Below are 21,046 nucleotides of genomic sequence, written 5' to 3' on the forward strand. Positions count from 1 at the left end.
AGCTACACTATGTAAAACTTGGTCTGGATGAAGCGCAAGTTAGATACAACAATGAATCTGAAACTAAAATCAGTATTAAAACAAAGGAGAAGGTGGATTGATACTGTAGAAAATACTGCATATGGCTGCTAAGATTGTGATATTGGACATGATCAGTTACTGGCCCGAGCCTACATCAAATGCATGTTGGTGGTCTTGTCCTGAACCAGCTCATTCTCAGAATAGGTCATTGTTGGTTATAGGCAAGATCAGTACGGACAAATGCAGCTGATTGGAACCAGCCAGTGAATAAGCATCCTTTTCAGGTGTAAATCAACAACAATCCGATTTAAATATTTGTGCTTTTACTTTCGGCCTCTCTCTCTCTCTCCCTCTAGTCCTCTCTCACTCTCCTATTCTCTTTACTCCTCCAGTCTGCCACATCACTGCTGACATCACCGGGAAACGGCCAGCCCGACAAGGTGACACGGGCACCCACGCTTAAAGGGCAGCCACTCGCACCGCTGCGAATCTTTCACCTTATTAAATATACATCAATAGTCAGCCATATCTGAAGCAACGCTCACCTGAGCCAAGGTTACAGTGACTGATGTGCTTTTTTTAACCTCTTGTTTTGAACAGGCGATTGTGTTTTGGGCTGTATAACATACAGTGTATATGCAGCGACAGGGACGGGGATGAATGAGAGGTGGGGGGAGGTGGTGTCAGCTGGGGCATGAGGTGTATTCCTAGAATACATTCTGTCTCTCTGTCTCGCTCCCTCTCTCTCTCATTCCCTTTGAACACAGCCAGCTCGTGTCTCTTTGTGCAGTGTGGTTAGTAAAAGATACTTTTGTGTTAAGGTAAGTCTGTATGGAACGGGGCATTGTATGTTGATGGCTAAGGTTTATCAGCCCTACAGCCTGACTGGGTTGAATGATATATAATGTCTGTCACTTTCTTTCCTCTCTTTTTCTTTTTCAAACTGCAGAAATAGTCATTTAACTCTTACTTTTGTGCGATCACGATGTTTCTAGTTGAGGCTTCTGTTTTGAAAGAGACATTTCAAATCATGTGGAGCTAGTGGAAACTGAAAAGCTTCTCATCATCACACAGGTAATTCCTCAGCGCTTCTGTGTGATGTGACTGGAAAACATGCAGTATTACCCTGTTGTTGTGGAAGGCCATTGATGACAGTTGATGACATGGCATGGGCTGACCTTGACTCAAGATCTAACATAGATTAAAGGGCTGGATTATACTGTGGTTGTAGTTGAAGTTAGATTAGCCAGGAGCTAGATGAGTCAGCACATGTATGTCCCATTCATATCTCATTGTCAAGACCGAGGCTCTCCTTTTGCAGTAATTTTTTTTGCGGGAATGTAATTGCGCCATGTCCCTCAGCAGGTGTGGCATTGTTCATCCAATGGCCATCTGGGCCCGTAATCCTTTGGAGGTGAGCACACTGCATTTGAAAAAGGTCACTGCACAGAAACACATTTAGTTCAGCCACTCATTCTGTGTGTATGTGTACTTGTGCATGTCTTTGCCCGTTTTTTTTTTTTTTTTTCTTTTACGTTTTGCACCACATGTGGGGGACCTTTTCTAATTGTGAGGTCAGAATCTTAAAGTTGACCTTTAAGGAATATAATTCCCCACTTTATAACAAGCAGGCTTGATGGTACGGGGGAAAATGTAGTTGTAATCCTGTTTGACCATTCATTTTATTGGACTTGGATTTACATGAAAAAGAATTACCTTCCCATTACTGTTTTTCTAATGGTGTACAATTGACTCATCACTTGTGATTAAAAAAAAAAAAAAAAAATCAACCCCCACAAAAACAAGAAGAAATTGCCAGTAAAGTACAAAGTTCTTGTGACAGCTTAGTTGCGTGCTTCATGTAGCTTTGGTTTGTTCATGACCAGTTTTGCTCATGTGATAGATAAGCTAAAGTAGCAGCATTCACAGTGTGTGCAGGCAGAGCTTCTAGCTGGGCGTACCAGCGTTGCTCTGCTGTTGAACATGTCAAATACTATTGAGAGGCCGACTGGAGAGCAGTTCTCAGCAGTTCTTGAGCTAACATGCAGAATGTGCTGCTGTGGTGCTAACCACCTGGACTTTAGCCAACCAGAGTCTTGGCTCAGACTCCCGTGCACAGCCCATTTCTTGAGGTTGCGGTTTCATACCCAGTGACTTTACCGAGCCACTCAACCATTAGCTATAAATACAATAAACACCCCAGGCAGATCCGCTTGGCAGCCTCATAGCAAACTGTAGCAGTCGGTGTATGTTGACGTACTGTATAGGTTTGTGTGTGCACTGTGTCCCTTCTGCACAAGTGCTCGTCGGACTCTCAGCTGCTCTCCCTCCATGTTTGTCCCGGCAGAATTGTAAATGACTGGTGGGTGTTGAGGATGATTGTATGTGACAGTTAATGCGTAGGGTTGCTTGCAACATGTGTCAGCGCCAGTGTACATTAGCCTACATTCAGAGTGAGGTCTTTTCAAATTGTAGGGAAGGGAAAAGGTCGCCTTTTGAATAAGATATTTCGTGGCACATTTCATTTTTCTGAACCCACAGACTTGGTTCATTTGGGTTTTAAGATTTTAGAATTTAAATGTTGACCTTCAGCTCAGGTTTAGTTTATGAATAATGAACTGCTGAATCATTTATGATTAATGAAATATATAATGCAGAATATGAAGAGTGTGCTCAATCAGTAGTCACGCTAAATGAAATTGGTGCTGATCAGCTCCAGTGGCACAGCAAAACAGTGTCACTTTGTAGCTGATGCTGTTGCCCTCTCTCTTTCCTAATGTTTTAGCATTTGTATTTAAGAGATTTGTCGAGCATACAGTTCTGGCTGTATCCATTTTATAGCATGGTATACTAGATTTATAATAATTTAATGATATTTAAAATTAAATTATGAAACTGCAGTTGTCAAAGCTATTTGCCTAAGAGACTAAGAGAGTGGTTAAGGCCGAGCAGAGATGAAAACCATGGAGAAGAAAAAAAGGAGTGTACAGTACAGTATGCCACACATACTTCAGATACTTGTGACGTCTTGCTGGGTCAATGCTTTTCTCTGTTGTTTTTTACACAGGGCAGCCCTACTATAGGCCTCTCATGCATGAATGTGTAAGGATTAATTGGAAATATGAATAAAAACAATCGGTCATGAGTTACATTTTACCCCTTTTTTATATGAACAATTTGACATTTAAACTGATGATTGTATTTATGATACTTACTGTAGTAGTATCCCATGACCCCATTGACTGACTCGTTCTTCCTGTTGAATTGACTGTTACTAGAAAGTGCAGAACCAAGTTAAGGAGTGCGTTGGGTTGAGATGGCTCAGGTCAAAGCTGATCCCTTAAAGATAATCTCCCTCTCTAGGGATTTGTCTTTCTCGTGCGTCCCAGGGCCTCTTAGCTGAGTCTGGAGGTCACCTGCTGTACAGGGACAGGTCTCGGCCCTGTCTGTAGTAAGACACCAGGGATTGCCTGGATCTGGTGGAAGAGAGCCTGGTTTGTGGTAAACAGAGTTAAAGTTAGGAGTTTGTCCACTGCCACTGACATCAAAAGATTCGGGTCTCTAGTGAAACCAGCTTTAGCAGCGTGGCTTTGAAGTCGGTCCGTTTATGTGCATAGAACTGAGCTAGATTAAAGTAAAGTTTGAGCCATGTTACACAAAGGTGGAGAAAATAGGCTCCTGTTCCTCTGTTTAGTTAGATTTATGCCAACTACAGTGCTTATTTTTGTTGTTATCGCGTAGGTTTATATTCAGAGGGAAAATGTGATTAAATTCATTGAGCTGGTATTTCATGTTCCTTTATGTGTTTAACATTTTGTGTTTATGACCGGTCTCTTGTTTGCATTGTTGCTCTATTTCCCATGCCTGGAAATCAACCTGATGCCCACTAGTGCATTTCTCAACAAGTCAGCTGAGATGTGTTCCCAGCTGGTTCGTGGCCGCTGAGTATTTTGATCCCGAGTATGGTCTGTCTTCAGCCGAGTTCTTGGAAATTTTTGGTGCTAAAAACAGAAAACTTTGGGGTTCATTAACAGGTCTTTATGCTTGGCATGTGAGGACTGAAGTCTTCAAGTCAAGAAAGATACTTGAGTCGATGAAATCACTGTGTTGGGACTTTAACAGGAGATTTGTTAGGGATACTGCTACGTTAGAAAAATGAATAGCAGGATTGTTTTCATGGGTATAAATAAAGTAACTGCTGTTTTGTTGGCATGACCACGTCAGATAACAACACACTTCAGAAGTTTTCCTAGGTCATATCTCTGTGTCCCCTTACTGTTGCCTTATGCTGTCTGCTTAGCCAGAATGAAATTTCTAAAAATGGCTCTCTAAAGGGAGAAACAATCTTTTGAGCTAACCAAGTTAATCAGTGTGATTTGTACCAGAAAACCATTTTTCTAAGCCTTGTAGAAAGACATTTCAGAAGCTCAACAGCTAGATCCCAATTAATGAAGTTCCTAGCAGTATTGGGGATCTTAAATTAAGCCTGGTTCTTACTCTGTGCGGGAACAAATGCAGTGAAGTGAGCATGGTCAAAATCATGTTATTGCAGCTCTAATGAATGTGTTCACTGGCTGTATTTGATAGTTACATGTAATATCTTGCAGCACCTACCATTTAATATGACACGGATAGCCCTCTGTTCCATAAAGTCACCTCAAGGAGGGACTGGTCCACAAAGTGTACCTTTTTCCAAGACTGATTTTTGTGATTTGTTTTGTTTTTTTCTTGTGGGGATTTGGATAGCTGATGTCTGCTGCAGCACCTCTCAATTACTGGAGTTTTCCAGCAGTTGGTCAAAAGGACAAGAAGCATGATACGCAGACAGCATGTCACCAATCCAATGGCGCTTGAGCATGTCAGTCCACACAGATAGCATGAAACGGGCAGATGGCACCCCGTGGCACCCCATGCCTGAATTTTTGTATTTTATGGACGTGATCCATCGCTTGCTTCAGATCACAGTTCTTGACAAGCATGAATTACGGGAATTTCCAGCAGCAGTGGTCGTCCCTGCCAGATAATAACACCCTGCCACATCTTGCAGAGATTCATGCATGCAATCTTTACTACTACTGAGATAGCCGCAGTATCTCAGGTGATTAATTTCATTTACTGCTTTTGACAGTAAGTGATTGAGGGGAAGTTTTATAGTGGTCAACCAGCTCCCCAGGCCTTTGTTCTAATCAGTTCCCAGTACCCGAAAGGGCTTCAGTGTCTCCACTATCCAGGCCTCTGGGCCATTCAGCTGCTACTGAATACTGAATGAAAAAAAGGTGAAAGTTCAGTGACGTGTGGCAGTGAAGTTGATGTTTGCATTTGTTCAGTATTTGAAGTACAGCTTCAGACATGTTGGGAAAAGATAGGGTAGAAAACATTGGTTACTGTGTGTAGATCAGAGTGATACTGTGCCAGCCTGTATGCACCCTTACAGCAAGCCCCTGTCAACTCTCTAGAGTGTGTGTGTGTGTGTGTGTGTGTGGATACATGACTGTTTGCATTGTATGACCTCTCATTTCTTTGTTTACACTCAAAACAGTGGATTTACAGGAGGAAGATAATCATGATTTGTTATGGGGAAGGTCAGTTTAAGTTTGTAGGCATAAGCCGTGGTGGGGAGACAACACAAATGAAAAATACAACAAGGAATGCAATCACAGCCTGGATGTCAGACCATCAGATACCATCAGACAGCAAATTCACCATTCTCTACGGTGAAATAAATTTCATTTGATGATGAAATGGCCCGATATGTCCCATACTGTGGGTCTTTGTCTATTGTGTCTTACTGTAAATACAAACAAAATGAAATATCGATATAACATGAAAATGGCCGTTGTGCCTGACTGGAACATATGGAGCTTTCATGCACAACATTACAAAGCTGCATTTTTCTCTTCATAGTTAACCATATGCGGAAGCCACTTAGAGGGGATTATATTGTAACCTTAACACAATTGTAACATGAGCCTGGCAAAGAGGAAATCTCATATTTCTGTATGCTCAGGTGCTCTGCCCAATGCCAGGGTCACCTTCACCAGGAAAATAATTCCCTGGTGGCTCTCTACCCACAGGACCGCTCTCTCTTTGAGAAGCGGTGAGTGGGCGTCAACCTAATGTTTATACTGTCTGCCTATGATTATGTAAGCCATTTTGTCCTCTCTTCCACTCTCTTTCTCATCTCCCCTTGGTTTTGTTTAAACTAGTCTACCTTTAGATTTAGATTTTCAGCATGCCAAGGTGTGTATTACATAAATATTGCAGGCCAGACTGTACTGTGGAAGCTATTGTTTGCAGAGTCAAGGATGCTTCTCTTTCATGAAGACTGGTTCAGGGAGGCTATGGCACTTGTCTGAACCATCCCCGTGATAACAGCCTCTAGAATGAATGAGTCAGTTCGTCTGCTTACACACACACACACACACACACACACTCACAATCCTATCTTTACAGTGGGCGGGTCTACAGCGGTGCAAATACAATACTTGTGTATGCGTGTTTGAGTGTGTGCATACGTGTCTGTGTGTGTGAGACGGACAGAGACTGGCATTACATGCATGATGAGAACATTGTTTTCCTATACAACAAAGCTTGCTCTGTGGTTCAACTGCTTGTTTACTGACTCTATCATGCTAATGTACTTATCTGGGTCAAAGGGTTCATTCCTACCACGTGGGCCTTACTGTCTTCCATCACCAGCCTTAGCAGCATCTCACAGCCCATTATTCACCCATAATGATGTTATCTTTATAACCTGAGAATGACTATGCCCCCTCCACTTCCTTTATAATTCTACTCATCAATTTTCCTCAACTTTTCCTTGACAAACTCAGTTTCTATGGCAACTAATCATGCTAGTTATATCACGATTAGATGACTTTTTTTTTTTTCCCATGTCCCATGCTGACCTGTTTATGGTACAGGGACACTATGGACACCTACCTGCAGTAGCTTTGACAGAGTTTGGGAAAAAGACAAGCAAAAGGGAGGCAGCTGCGATGCCTGCTGTGATTGTCAAGTACATTATTTCCTGATTTGGAGACATCTTTGGCTTAAACAACCGTCCTATCCTGTGTTTGCTCTCGCTGACTTAGCATTCTTTCCACAGCTGAGAGAAGGTAGAGATATTTGAACCATTTTGAGAATGCTCCCAGTGTGACATCCAAATTACTTGTCGAAAGCTTGACACCAATTTGAGCCCACACATCTGCCCTGTGGTTGTAGTACATTTTTAGTGGGCATTGTGGGCTTTGTCTGGTTGCAAACTCACACTGAGTTTTTTTTTTTTTCTTACCATTTTATTAATATCTTCTTAAGGAGCATGTAGGCCTGGGAGGCAGGGGAGAGGGTGAGAGAACCGGTTAGAAACATCCAAATTTCTGCCTATGGTGGGAAGAAATAGGCATTGTTTACCCACACTCATCTGTATCCTCCTGGGAAATAAACAGCGACTGAATCAGTTGTTAGCTTTGTGTGTTATCTTTAAAGATGAAAGGACATTGAAAACAATGAAACTGCTGCCCTGGGGTTTGTGTAGGAGCAGAAAAAAGCAACAACTGGAGCAAAGAATGAGACCTTTGATCTGTGCTGTCAGTCCCCTTGAGTTAGTCTATGACTGTACCCAGAAATAGAGGAGACAAGGGTCAAGACCAAAAGAGGCAGTCCCAGTTTACAGTAATACCATGCACACACAATTGCAAAACTAGTCCAGTCCAGAATGACTTTTTATGTTTTTTGGTTGCAGTCATGCTCATTATCTTACAAGTGTGGCTCTAGATGTCAGTTTGAGGTTTTATTGCTCAATCCTGGAAGAGTGCAGATCTCTGCCAGGCGTGTTGCCTTACCTTGGAATGCAAATCTGGACAGGAACAATTTCGCAAGACCAGCAAAAGTGAAACGTCCCTTACAAAGTGAAAATACCAATATCATCTGTGTGTATGTGTATGTGTATGTATATATCTGTCCACAGCTAATCTGGCATACTGCTGGGCCTACAAGCCTAATTTTTTTTTTTTTTTTTGTGCACAGCTATGACTGTATGAACAAGGACCTTAAGCGCTAACTCTTTACCTGATTTTCACCTAAGTCTGAGCATTGGAGAAGAGGAAGTATGCAGGCAGTGCCTCTGTATTTTCCCTGGTTTCTTATCTAAGTCCAAGCAGTGGAGAAGGGGAGAAAGAGTGGAGATACAGAGGCAAGCTCTCCATCTCTGGTGCTTGGATTTTTAGCACTTTCTAAGGTTTTGAATCATCACAACCATGACACGTCCTTGATCATACAGTCATAAGTGTGCACAAAAAATATGAGGCTGATAGGCCCAGTAGTATGCAAGATTAGCTACGGACAGGTATACACATACACATAGACAGATACACACGACCAAACACATGATCCCCTCTAGGCTGTCAACTGGCAGCTATTCTAAAAAAAAAAAAAAAAAAAAAAATTTAAAAAAAAAAAGGTCTTGTGGAAACGTATGTAAGCTGATTTTGTTTAACCATCTAATCCTGTTACGTGGTGAATGCTCCTGAAACAACAAACATCTGTAACTCAACATTATCTCTGCAAGTTTGCCTCTGCTGCTGCCTTATCAGCACTTTACTGGCTGGCGCTGCATGGTCAGTAAGAAATGACAAGAAATGACAAGAAATGAGGTTGGATATGGTTGAACTGATTGTTACTCGTGATGGTTGCAAAAGTGCAATCTTTATTCCGGAGGACAGGAGCTGCTATTTTGGAAGATTCTGCATCTAAATCATAAGCCAACCAGAGAAGGTAATTTGTTCAAACCTGCAAATTCAAAGTACAATCACAAAACAGAGACGTCTCTGCTGAAATAGCCTGATTTGGGAATGTCTTTTAGTTGGAGCTTCTGGCGGCTGTAGTGCACAGTCACTGCAGGCTGGTCTGTCTGCTCTGGTTTCATAAGCAGAGAGGGAGAATGACCTATATAATTCTCAGAGGGAGGGGAAGTCACCTTGTTGGTGGACTGGCAGGCAGGCTGGCAAGCAGCGGCAAGGTTTTAATGTTGTGTGCCACTATTAAAGGGAGGACCATCACTGAGTGGGTATTAGAAGCATTCCTTAGGAGGATTTCTGGACCGGTCACTCTAATGTTTGCAGAGTTATCTCCTCATTTTCTTGCTGCTCTTTGATGATGAAGCTGTCCTCTTGTTAGCAGAGCCACTGTTTTTTTTGGGGGGGGGGTTGCTGCAGAGAAAGTCAATGTATGGTGGAATATTCAATAGACACACCCTTATGCAAACAAATCTAAACATCAACACATGCACTCTCTGTCTCTCTCTCTCTCTCTCTCTCTCTCTCTCACACACACACACACACACACACACACACACATGCACATGCTAGCCGAAACCATGGGGCCCAATGCCAGATAGATCTAGTCAGACAAACACCTCGCCAGAGACTCCTCTAAACGTCCTAACAAATTGAATGTGTGTGTAGATGGACGAGAGGGAATTAGATCACTGGTCCTGATTGTATCTGAGTGCACTGTTGCTGTACCCCTTTCCAGCAAGTCCCCAGGAGGAACTGTGTGTGCACAAGAGAGACAGAGAGAGCGAGAGACAGAGAGAGAGAGAGAAAGAGAGAGAGAGAGAGAGAGGGAGAGAGAGAGAGAGGGAGGGAGAGCTTGGCAGCTGGTTTGATGAAGGATGTAAGGAGAATGTTAACCAGACAATCACCTTGCATGTTATTGATTGAGATGAGAGAGAGGTAATTAGCACAGAAAAGGAGGGGAAGCTGAGGCCACTTTTAATGTTTTGATACAAGGTGTTCTCTCTTTGTACCCATCTAGCTGTTGTGGTGGTTAAGCGTGTGTGTGTGTACGTGTGTGTGTGTGTGTGAATGCTTATAAGAGATTACACATTCTTATTTTTTCCCTATATAGACCTAACCTTTAAATTCACAAAGCTTTTACTCTATTCAAAATGTAAATGTGTGAAAAAGAAAATATTTACAATATGCACTGACCCAACTGGTTCAGTGTGTATCCGCTAACAGGCGCCATGAATAAGTAGCAGACCCTAACCTGCTGCTCTTTGATACACGCCGCTGTTTGCTGAGCTCACCCCAAGTTTACTCTCACAGTTTAGCTCCATGCCTTGTCCATGATAGCAGAGGGTCACTTTCAGCCCTATCCACAGGCCATCTGTGTGCTGCAGACTGATGAAACCATGTCAGGTTTCATTGGAGCTGTTTAATCACATCTCTGCTGACTCATCTAAACTTTATTTGGGCTGCCTGATCCATTTTCAAAATTTTACCTGCCTCCTCCTCCCCCGTCTCTTGCTCGATGTCTCCATTTACCGGAGTCCGACTTGAAAAATAGATTTTGTCTGGATGTCCCTGGGTCTGCTTTAAATTTGGATGTTAAAATGCTGAATTGACTGTACATGTGCAATGGCCTGTACTGCGCATGAGACCGATGGAGTTTAATTTTTTGATGTAGTATGCTTTGAGTCATCCTCTTTGCGAACTGGATTCATTATTTATTAACTATAATCAAATATTTCTGTGAACCAAGCATGACTCAGTACTGTTGAACTTTGACACCTTGACACATTTTATCTGAATAGTGTCATGTGCAGGAGTAGGTCAATGGTAACTCGGTGAGTCTTCTATTTGTATTACATCAGCAACAAAATACATTCTGCACTGTTTAATTGTAGAAAATGCTCAGAATCAAGGCAGCAAATGATGCCAAGGTAAACGATGATTCGGATTAGATAGAATTAGAGAATATAAATCAGTTCTGTGGTTTTGTTCCTCAACCGTAAACTGCAATATATATTGTCTCATATTTTCCTATTTTCTTCTTTTTTCCCTCTGTCATTGTTTCAACACTTTTTGTCACCTAGTTTCTACTTTCAAGGATGGCGTAGTGTTTTGAGTCCTCTGTCCTTTGGCATCCTGGACTCTGTCTAGCTTGTCTTTGATTTGCTTATTGGGTTCAAGCGATCTCCTTTGTAATTCTGTCACTGTCGTCTCTGTAAGCCAGGCGAAGCCATAAATCAGATGGGTGCAAAGCCCTCCTCTCCCTCGGTTGGCAGACATCTTTATGGCTCGCCACATTATGCCGCTACTGTACTGTACTGCTCGTAAAACTAAGAATGTTTCACAGCGTGTGTCAGACTGCAACATAGTTAGAAAGGGACACTCTGCCCTAGCTTTGCTATTGACTTTTGAAATGCCTTTTTTGATTTATGTTTGGTCAGAAAACTAATTTGTGTTTTTTTGTGCATTGTCCTTCCAGTTCGTCATTGAGGCAACCATCATCAACGGCCAAAGTGTGCCTGGTTTGTGGAGACGAGGCATCAGGATGTCACTATGGTGTCGTCACATGTGGAAGCTGCAAAGTCTTCTTTAAAAGAGCCGTGGAAGGTATGTCATGAACTCATGCTCAACCAAGATGGCACAGTGCAAAAAGAGATAATAAAGATAATGCATATATTTCATTGTATACAGAAGAGCATTATAATTATCAAAATTCAAGTAATACTTGTTTCTCTGTATTGCAAAAATGTTGTGGACTGAAAGACACCTTGATTGATGGATAAATGCTTGATGCAATCTGCACTTTTAGCAGCCATAATGACCAGTCATGTCTTTTTCATCATACAAAAGTCTCAAAGAAGCATGCATACATTCATATCATTTTGCAGGTGATGGTAGAAAAAAGTGAATACCAAAAAAAGAGGAGAATACCTGCACCCTGCTTTATTTTTGTTTTTTTAGTTTCAACCAAGACTGGTCATCTTCAGGTCAAGGCAATCACATGAATATGCCTTTATACTGTGAAGACAAAGGGTGGTAATTGAGCAAATGTATCATTGTCTTATAATTAGATATAACTGGTTATATACAATGTAGAACAGAATCACAAAATGTAATTAGGTGTTCTATATTAAATTTTACAGTATAGATTGTAAATCACCAAAGACAAGAAATGTACAGTCAAATCAAAGTGATCAAATGGTTTTCTCCATTAGTAACTGATGATAAACTGTCATATGGCATTATTTCAGAGGTAGCTGAATGCAATAACAGCATAACTGTGAATTTACTCTCAGCAGTCTTTCTCTATATTTGCTACAAAAATCAGAAAAAAATTGTGAAAAAAAAATTGTGAACTGTAGCCATGCTAAGTGCTCGTTGACTGGCACCTCAATAAAAGAAAAAAGAACACAACAAATGATAAAATAAAACAACAACAACAACAACAACAACAACAACAAAAGAAAGAAAAAAAAAAAAAGAAAAACATCCAGTAGGTAATTCTCCCTCAACAGGCTTTTACGTTATATTTAGCTTGGGGAAAATAAGCAGCAGTCATAATGTGCTTTTCATTTTCTGCCTGTTGCCTGAGGCATTGGCCTAACTCATTTAGAGGGACGTTTGAATGCAAAACACACTCTTACATACCCGGCGCAAGCACAAACAAGCAAACAGGCCTGCCAGCCAGCCGTCCAACCCTCTAGGTGTTTTCCTGGCCATTGGAGGAATTGCAGTCATTTCCTATCAAATCATGCCTTCATTTCATGATATTTACACACCATCATTACAGAGACCTGAAACCAGATTATGTGTCTGGTGTTATCAGATCAGACATGCCATCATTCTTGCTTTAAGCGAGGCCAGTAGAGAGCTGGTGGCAGATGCTAAAGATCTGACAGATCATGCTGTTTGTTTGAGACAGACAGTCGTGTCCATATGAGTCCCTGAAGAGGGCCATTAGCCTGCCTGCTGCTCTCAGCTCAAGGCTTTGTGAGATAACTGCTAAGATGCATGCAAAACTGACTTTGATTTTATCACAAAACAATGGTGATTGACAAATTCTGCATGAAATGGGATGCAAGGCTTTATATCTAATGCCTGTATTGCTTTGTGTAGGTAATACAGGGCACTGCTCCCTACTTGTGTATCTCTCTTTGTGACCTTCTGGGTTTGATTTGAATGGAGTTTCCTCTTGACTCTGCACCGACAAACAACTGCTACTGGGCAAAATATGAAAGCGTAATAAGGGCAACCCATGCAGCGGCCTGATGTCATCAAGGTTGCGTGCAATGTGCGTCTGCATGTGTGTGTGCGTCCTTTTGATGTGCACAGTGCGCCGTTACCTTACTTGACCCCTCCACAGCTGCTGCTGCTGCTGCTGAGATGGAGAGAGGCAAGGTAGAGGGAGGCAAAGGATGAAAATAGTGAGAGAAGGATTTTGCAAAGTGAAGAGAGATAGAGGACAGTGAAACAGATACAGAAAGGGAGGAGGGGGGAGGAGGAAGGACGAAGAAAAAGGCACACGCAGACAGAGAGATAAAGAGAGGAGGAGCTGAGAGAGAGGGTAAGAAAGAGGGAGAGGGAGAGCTAAAGTGATGTGTCAGCAATGAGCTCCAGAGAGGTGTAAGTTAGGACGTGAAGAGACGTTTTACTCCTCCCCTCCCTTCCCGTTTTCTCCTCCTCCCTCTCTTGCTCTCTTCTCTCAAAGTGAAAAACTTCGACTCGGCATCTGAGATATGAGAGAAGACTGCAGAGAGCGGGCATCAGTACAAGGGGAATAATCCAGCCCATGCTTAATTTCTTTTGGCACCGCCTGCCTCGGGGGACACAACTTTTTGGTCGGCTGTGTAGCTCATTAGATGACTAACTGGCTCGCAGCCCTTTACTACATAGCTAGTTAGTATTCTGGAGTCATCAACAAATCAAATGAAATCCGCTGTCTGTGGAGGGTCTTTTTTCCCCTCCTTCTCCAAGTCTGACAACTCATTGTTAGGTAGCTTTATTCTTCATTACTGGAGCTCGGCAGAGTTATTTTTTGAGGGTAACACTTTAGGTTTACACTTCCAGTGTCTGTGTGGAATATTTATTGGCTGCATTGGCCTTTTACTGTTCAAATCTATACTCTGCATTCCCCCTGAAGAGGCCTAATATTCATTCCTATTCATTTTGGTCATGTCTAGAGGAAGGCACAGCCGACTCTAAGGTTGTAACTTGCTGCATGTAAGGTAGAGAAACATTTTATAAGGTACTGTCTTAAAATTTTGCTTGAAAATATGTTATACAATCACCAGACTGCAGCACCTTAAAGCACTTAACACTGACAAACATACACACATACACACACCCTTGCATACCACATTACAGTGTCTCAGATGAAGCCCTGATTACTTTCATTTCATTATAGAAACGGTCATCCATCTGCTCTCCCATTCACCACAAGTCCTTCAGTTTACCTCTTTTACAGTATGGCAACACTTAAACTCACACTAACACATTTCAAATGTCCTTGTTCTTTTATACTTTGAAATGCACTCGCTAAGTGTAAGCCGGCATGGAAAGCACTGAATATTAGATGAGGCTTACATGTTTTACCACGAATGTTGACTTAACTGTCACATCTGAATAAGCAGGCAATTTGTATGTGCTACTGAAATTGATATGCTTTAGCATGAAAGCATTTTCTGCACTGTGGATCGCAGCAGACACAAAAGAAAAATGTTTCACAGATCCACTCCAATAGAACAATAGTGTACAAGTGTAGATTCGTCATCATTAATGAAAAGTGGAAATGCATGGATATGTTCACATGTTGCTTCTTCCCTGCATCCACTTGACTAAGGACTAGTTTGTTGATACAAGACAGCTGCACTCAATAAACGGCTCCATGTGGAGCACTGGAAGATTTGAAGAGTTCCACGCTAGCTTATTATTCGCATGTCATCAGTGGCTTGGCATGTCGGCTCTTTGCAATAATACTCAGCGCTGTTTTTAGTTCACTACTTGTTTTTCCTGGTCTCTTCTTGAACGGAAAGGTTCAACAGAGACATTCAACCTTGTTGCGGTCTTACTGAGTTCTGTAATGTGACAGGATCATGGTTTCCATGGCACCAGTGTCAATCTACAGATCTACACTTTGAATCCACCTCACACAGCAATGCAGGATACATCTGAAGGTCCTTTGAGACACAACAGGACAATGGCACCACTGCACTCTGAAACCCATTAATTCTAATGGTTTGCGCCATGCCATGATGCCTTTTCACTGTGTCGAGCAAAGCGTAGGCACAGTGCAGCATGCCGCTTGGCGAGGGGCCTTGTGACGAATACCCGCATGGCCAATAGAAACAAGGCTGCCAGCCAGACATGCAAGGCAAAATGGAGGAAAAAGATAATATTGTATATGTCAGAATTCCCTTAATTGTACAACACAAGTTAATGCTTGTATTGAGACCTTGGGAGGAAAGCCCTATCATGGGACCCTATTTCCAACCAAGTTGGTGTGTCAAGTGTGTTTTAGCAGTCAGATTAACACGGCACAGATGCATCTTTGTTCGTTTTGCTCTGGCCCCCATGACTTCCCCAAACACCTAGTCAGACGTGTGCTGAACCCAGTAGCAAGCACAGCTCAAATCGCGTTGTGTCTGAAAGGACCTTGAGAGTCATCTGAGGACAGGTCCTGTCCTGTTAATGCTTTGACTGGCAGGTCTGTTCCCCAATAATATTACTGAGGCTGGGAAATGAAGGCCTCCTCCAGCTCAGGAGTGAATGCTTCAGGTTATGTGTGAGCAGCTCATGTAACAGCCAGAATCGAGCCATGTAGCAGTCTTGTCCTGCTCCCTAACACATCTCACATCGCAGAGGAGCTTTGATCATAAACAGCACACAACACACAGACACAGACACAGGCATGGCACACACACAAGGGCACACACACAAGGGCACACACATCTCTGTTAGCAGCATAGCAGTTTGGATATGTGGTATTAGGTAGGAATTAAATCGCAAAGCTTGAGTACGTACATGACCCACATTGCTAATATGTCTATATTATGGAGAAAGCAGCCTCAGATTGCGTATTTGTAATGGAACCTAAATAGTTTTATGGCTTTGTCCTACCCTGTTAAAAATAGACACATGGGCATGCAGTGTATACACAGAGGATGTTGCCTACCCTTGAAGCGCATTACCACAGTAAAAGATGTCCTGTGTCTTTGGTGCATGGATGATAAAGTCAGATAATGACAGGCATGCACACACGTGCATGCATGTGTGGAGACACACACACACACACACACACACACACACACAGACATACACACGCATGCAATTTCCTCTACTTCCCTAATTCTCTTGGCCTGGGATGACCTGCAGGCCCTGTGGCACTCTAATCTGGCCGTCATCTCTCTCTGCTCCCTGATGATGCCTTTGTTCTTTGACATCAATGCAAAATGGATCGGCAGCAGTCAGTGGGCTACACCTTTTGTGCCCAAGCAAGTAAGCAGTGTAAATCTGATGAGTGTTATCAGTGCCTCATGAATGACTTGTGTGTTATTGATACAGGACAATATTGGGGGTTGCATACTCTGCTGATAAGGATGTATTCTCATGCCCTAATAGATCATTATTAAAAAATCACTGTCAGTATTTGTTTGATTGCCAAATTATGCTTTTTCAAAGTCTTTTGTGTTCTCTGCTACTTCAGCCAGGCAAGCTGTGCTGTATACCATGCCAAATATGCAGTTGCATCAAAGACACTGGCTTCATACAAGGCATTAGATATAAATTATTACATAATACAAACCACTTGAAATTCCATAGAATGACTCTGCATGGCTTTTCTGGTTAATAGTGGGAAGCACAATCTTTAACATAGGCATTCAAGTTTCAGTACAAAAAAAATGTTTGCAAAACAAGGTTGACAGGAAATACAAGGGTTTTTCATATTTCTGTTGTAACCATGTGATCAGAAAATGGGTGTCAGCAGGTAGCGCTCTTTGATTTGTTTCATGTTGAAAACATGTTTTTATTTTTAACACAATAATGTGGAAACTAAATGAAATGCTATGAAAAATTGTGAACATCTAACTGGGTCCAAATGAATACCAGCTCAAGATAATTTGTCAGCCATACGTGTAGTCGAAGAGAAAAAAAAAAAAAAATCTATAAAATATCTATTTGTAGTGATTAGAAACAAATACTATGTTTACTTGTTATGAATGTCTCAGTAAGCAGTATGTCAAACTGGCTCTTTAAGAGGTGTAATTGGGGAGAAAATAATACAGCACCATACAGTAGGTGAGAGAACTGTTTCTCTTGATAGCAATAATTTGTAACTGGTCCTTTTATACATCTCTACTGGCTGCCCTGATGTGTTAGACATTTAGTATCAGATGTAAGGTTCTGGTTGTATACAGAATTTACTGTAAGTGAAAATCTTTGCAAGAAGAAAATGTGCAACAGCATATAATATGCAGTGTGTTACACTAGAAGAGCAATAGACATTTGCAAATAAAATAACAGATTCTATTTACAGTCAACTTGACTTCTGTTGCCTGTTTTTATTATGTTTCAGACAGTGAAACTAAATTGTGGAGAACCCAGTCCAACACAGCTGTTTGTGCATTGTCCAGAGAACTGGAGGAGTAGCCTTGTATTGCAAAGCAACAGTTTGCCTGGTGCTTGCATGCTGTGGTTTTGTATGTAACAAAAACCAGGTCAATGGTAAATACAACATCTATGAGGCGCTTGTTATTGGTTGTTTGGTACTTACTAGACAATCAGAGAATGGAATAAATGTATTGCATGGTAGGATTCGATTGGATAATTGAGTTAATCCACGAGACTGTATTTAGTTGTATTCTGTCTTCTATCTTCAGCCACTGCCAAATGCTGTTGAGTGTGTGAGGAGTTGCTGTAGTACTATGTGGGTCAGCTGCTGTATCTGAGAGGCTTTTTTTTCCCACAATAGATGATCTGAGTGGCTGTTTGGAGTAGCTATTTAAAAAATGTGAGGTTAATAGCCATATTTTAGCAAAGGCCTAAAGTCTGTCTGTCTTTTGTTTGGAGAGCGGACATAGCGCGGGCTTCTGGCAGCAGTCCTGTAGGGCAGAGATCGCTCTTGTTAAATTGAGGTCCCGATAGTACAGCAGCATAGTTCCCACTCAAAAGAATCTCCCCAAAACTGATGTATGCAGGAGTTGACAGACAACAGAGACTACTCAGCAGGTTGTTGCCAGATTGTGAGATCATCAGCTAAAAGTAGACATGAGTGGACTCCATTAAAAAGTCTGAGGGTTGCCATGTAATGGAGTGTGCTGACAGAGTGTGTATTGTAACAGCGGACTAGAGTTTTGAGAATTAAGCCAAATTTCTTATCTGAGGATGTGTTGCAGTTATTGCCATTTTCTCATCATAAAACAATGCAATGTTTATTCTTTTAAAGTATTACAAGAAAATATCCTGAGGGCTCATTGGCAATATCAGTGGATATTTTTGCAGGATAAAAAAGGAAAATAGAAGTATTACTATTTTGGATGAGCTACATATGGAAATGGGAGTCAGTGATTAGTTCATGAATAAACCACTTTTTTTGAGAGACAGATCGTTTGAGAAATGTTTTTTTTTTTTCACTTTCATATAAAGTTTATCAGTGTAAGACTCAAAAAACTATCACCTCAGCAAGCGCAGGACAAGTGCTGCAACAATCAGCAAATGCACATATTTGGAGGGAAACTGTGTGCATGTGGATGCGCGCGCACACACACTCACAGAAACAAGCGCATAAATAAATAAATTCTCACACACATGCACACACTTAAGTGTGTACAGTCTGAGCGCCTGTCTCACCATGTGTATCTCAGTCTAACAATTATTAACAAGATTCATGGGAATGAGCTAAACAGTTAGTGGACACAGAGGTCCAGAGTTTTCAGTATCGCCATTTGGTTTGGCCTGACCGAGTGGGAGCATTTGTGTGTGTGTGTGTGTGTGTGTGTGTGTGTGTGTGTGTGCGCGCGCGCGCTTGTGTGTGTGTGTGTGTGTGTGTGTGTGTGTGTGTGTGTGTGTGTGTGACAGAGAGTGTGCACGAGGGGGGTGGGGATAGGGACGGCTGTGTTGTGTTTCCTGTGTCGCAGTTTACTGTTTTTTAGAGCAAGAAAAATGGGCTTATGTAACGGTCATGTGATTTAGCCAGAAATAGTGGTGGGGCTACAGCTGCTGCCTCTCCTCCTGCAGCTCGGTTCCTTGGCTTTTGGCAGCAGCCAGACAGACACACTGCGCACTTCTCCTGCTAGCTTGGAAAACAACTTCTGCTCAGTCCTACACACAAATACTGTACTGTGGATGTAAAAAAGACAATGTAGAGAAATGCATGCATGAGCACATGCTCACAATCCGCATGTAAACAAATGGCACACAAGCTCTCTTGCCAGCACACAAACATGCATGCCAACAGTCTCTTATACTTGCACAGAAGTAAAGAAGACAACATAAATGTGTGCAAAAATACACACCGGGCACACAAACATGTAGGCATGCGCACACTGAAATACACAGTCTTAGATGCACAAATTTAAAGTCGGCCCTAATGGGACTAACTGATATTGGGGTCCTTGGATAAAGGGTCACTACACTGATATTCCATCTGTGTGTGTGTTTGTTGTGTGCGTGTGTGTGTGTGTGTGTGCGTGCGTGCGTGCGTGCGTGCGTGCGTGCGTGCGTGCGTGCGTGCGTGCGTGCGTGCGTGCGTGCGTGCGTGCGTGCGTGTGTGTGTGTGTTTCTACAAGTAGATATGAGATTTGCTGTGTTTTTGAAATTGCCAAGTGGAGCAGCTTTGGCACTGTGTGTGTACGTATGTGTGTGTGAGTGAATGAGTGTGTGTGTGTGCACGAGCATTAGCCTGTCTGTGTGTGGGCGTGTGGTGCTCTAAGGCTGGCGGACGTGTGGAAAAAAGGAAAAAAAAAAAAAAAAAGGGAGGGATGGAGATGCAGGCGTAGAGAAGGAGCGAGTGGAGGAGGAGAGGAGCTGTACAGTGAAGAGCTAGTGGAGCGGAAGGAAGCGCTCTGAAATGGGAGATCATTGGGTTTAGCTAAGGGCTAGGCAGGAGGCAGGAGGGATTCTTGCCATGTTAGCATCACTGTCAGGAGAAGTCGAGCTGCAGCCAGTGTCCTGGTTCCGACGAATTCTTATAGCATCGTGCCATATACTGTAAAAAACACCAGCAGTCGTGCACAGTGGAATGTGAAAGTCGAATAGTCACAATTTCGGTCATTTTTACAGCGATAACCTTGAAAAGCAGATGTCTAATACGTTAGTCGTTCAGTTGCACTCAGTGTTGACCTACATTACAAAAACTGAGGTCCGACTGTAATTGTTCATAGTTGTGTGAAGGATTTGTTTTTTAGAAACATATGCATATGTACAAACAAAGTCATATTTTTTTTGCAATAGACATTAAAAAATATGTTATCCATGCTGCAGAACTTAGTCCTCCTTATCTCTCTTATAGACGGCTGTTCACCACTGGTGTTCTTTCAGACTTCATGGAAATGTGTTTGCATGTGTGTTTTAGTACAAACAGATTTTCTTCTTTTCACATAAAAAATGTCATGTTTTTTTGCAATATACAGTGTGCACAAATATGTTATGTTATGTTATAGATACAGGACCTATAGATACATAGAGACTTAATTGATCCTGGAGGAAATTTGTATATGTTACCTTATATTACCCGTTATTTTATATTAACCTTGCTGCAGAAGGTAGTCCTCCTTATCTCCCTTATTCTTTGCTACACATCACTTTGTGAATATCACAGCTGTGCTACGTCAAGCTGTATATGGTTCACCATTAAGCTGATGCTGTATCATGTCTTTCTGTAGGTCAGCACAACTACCTGTGCGCCGGGAGAAATGACTGCATCATCGACAAGATCCGAAGGAAAAACTGTCCGGCATGCCGCGTACGGAAGTGTCTCCAAGCCGGGATGAACCTGGGAGGTGAGGAGTCAGACCCGCATTCCAGATTTGCCCCGTCACGTGTCTCAGATCTGACATTTGAGTCAGATTGTGTGAACTCCTCTCCGCTAATAAGAAATGATAGATAGGGAAAAGTCTGCTGTAGTCACAGGATGCCTGGGGATACTGAGTCATAGAGTGCTCCTGTGTGTGTGTGTGTATGTGTGTGTGTGTATGTGTGCAGTTTGTGTGAGTACAATATGCATAATTCATCTA

The 21,046-nt window shown here is 42.1% G+C and overlaps 1 protein-coding gene across 1 annotated transcript in view; it reads left to right on the top strand.

Annotated features, from left to right (window-relative positions):
- Positions 1 to 21,046, top strand: part of nr3c2 (nuclear receptor subfamily 3, group C, member 2) — an 85,526-nt gene that overhangs the window by 39,946 nt on the left and 24,534 nt on the right. Inside the window, exons 3-4 of the mRNA XM_030052476.1 lie at positions 11,296 to 11,423; positions 20,696 to 20,812. Coding sequence (XP_029908336.1) covers positions 11,296 to 11,423; positions 20,696 to 20,812 — 245 coding nt within the window. The remainder of the gene's footprint in view (positions 1 to 11,295; positions 11,424 to 20,695; positions 20,813 to 21,046) is intronic.

Source organism: Myripristis murdjan, chromosome 1 (assembly GCF_902150065.1).
Source record: "Myripristis murdjan chromosome 1, fMyrMur1.1, whole genome shotgun sequence".
Classification (NCBI taxonomy): Eukaryota; Metazoa; Chordata; class Actinopteri; order Holocentriformes; family Holocentridae; genus Myripristis; species Myripristis murdjan.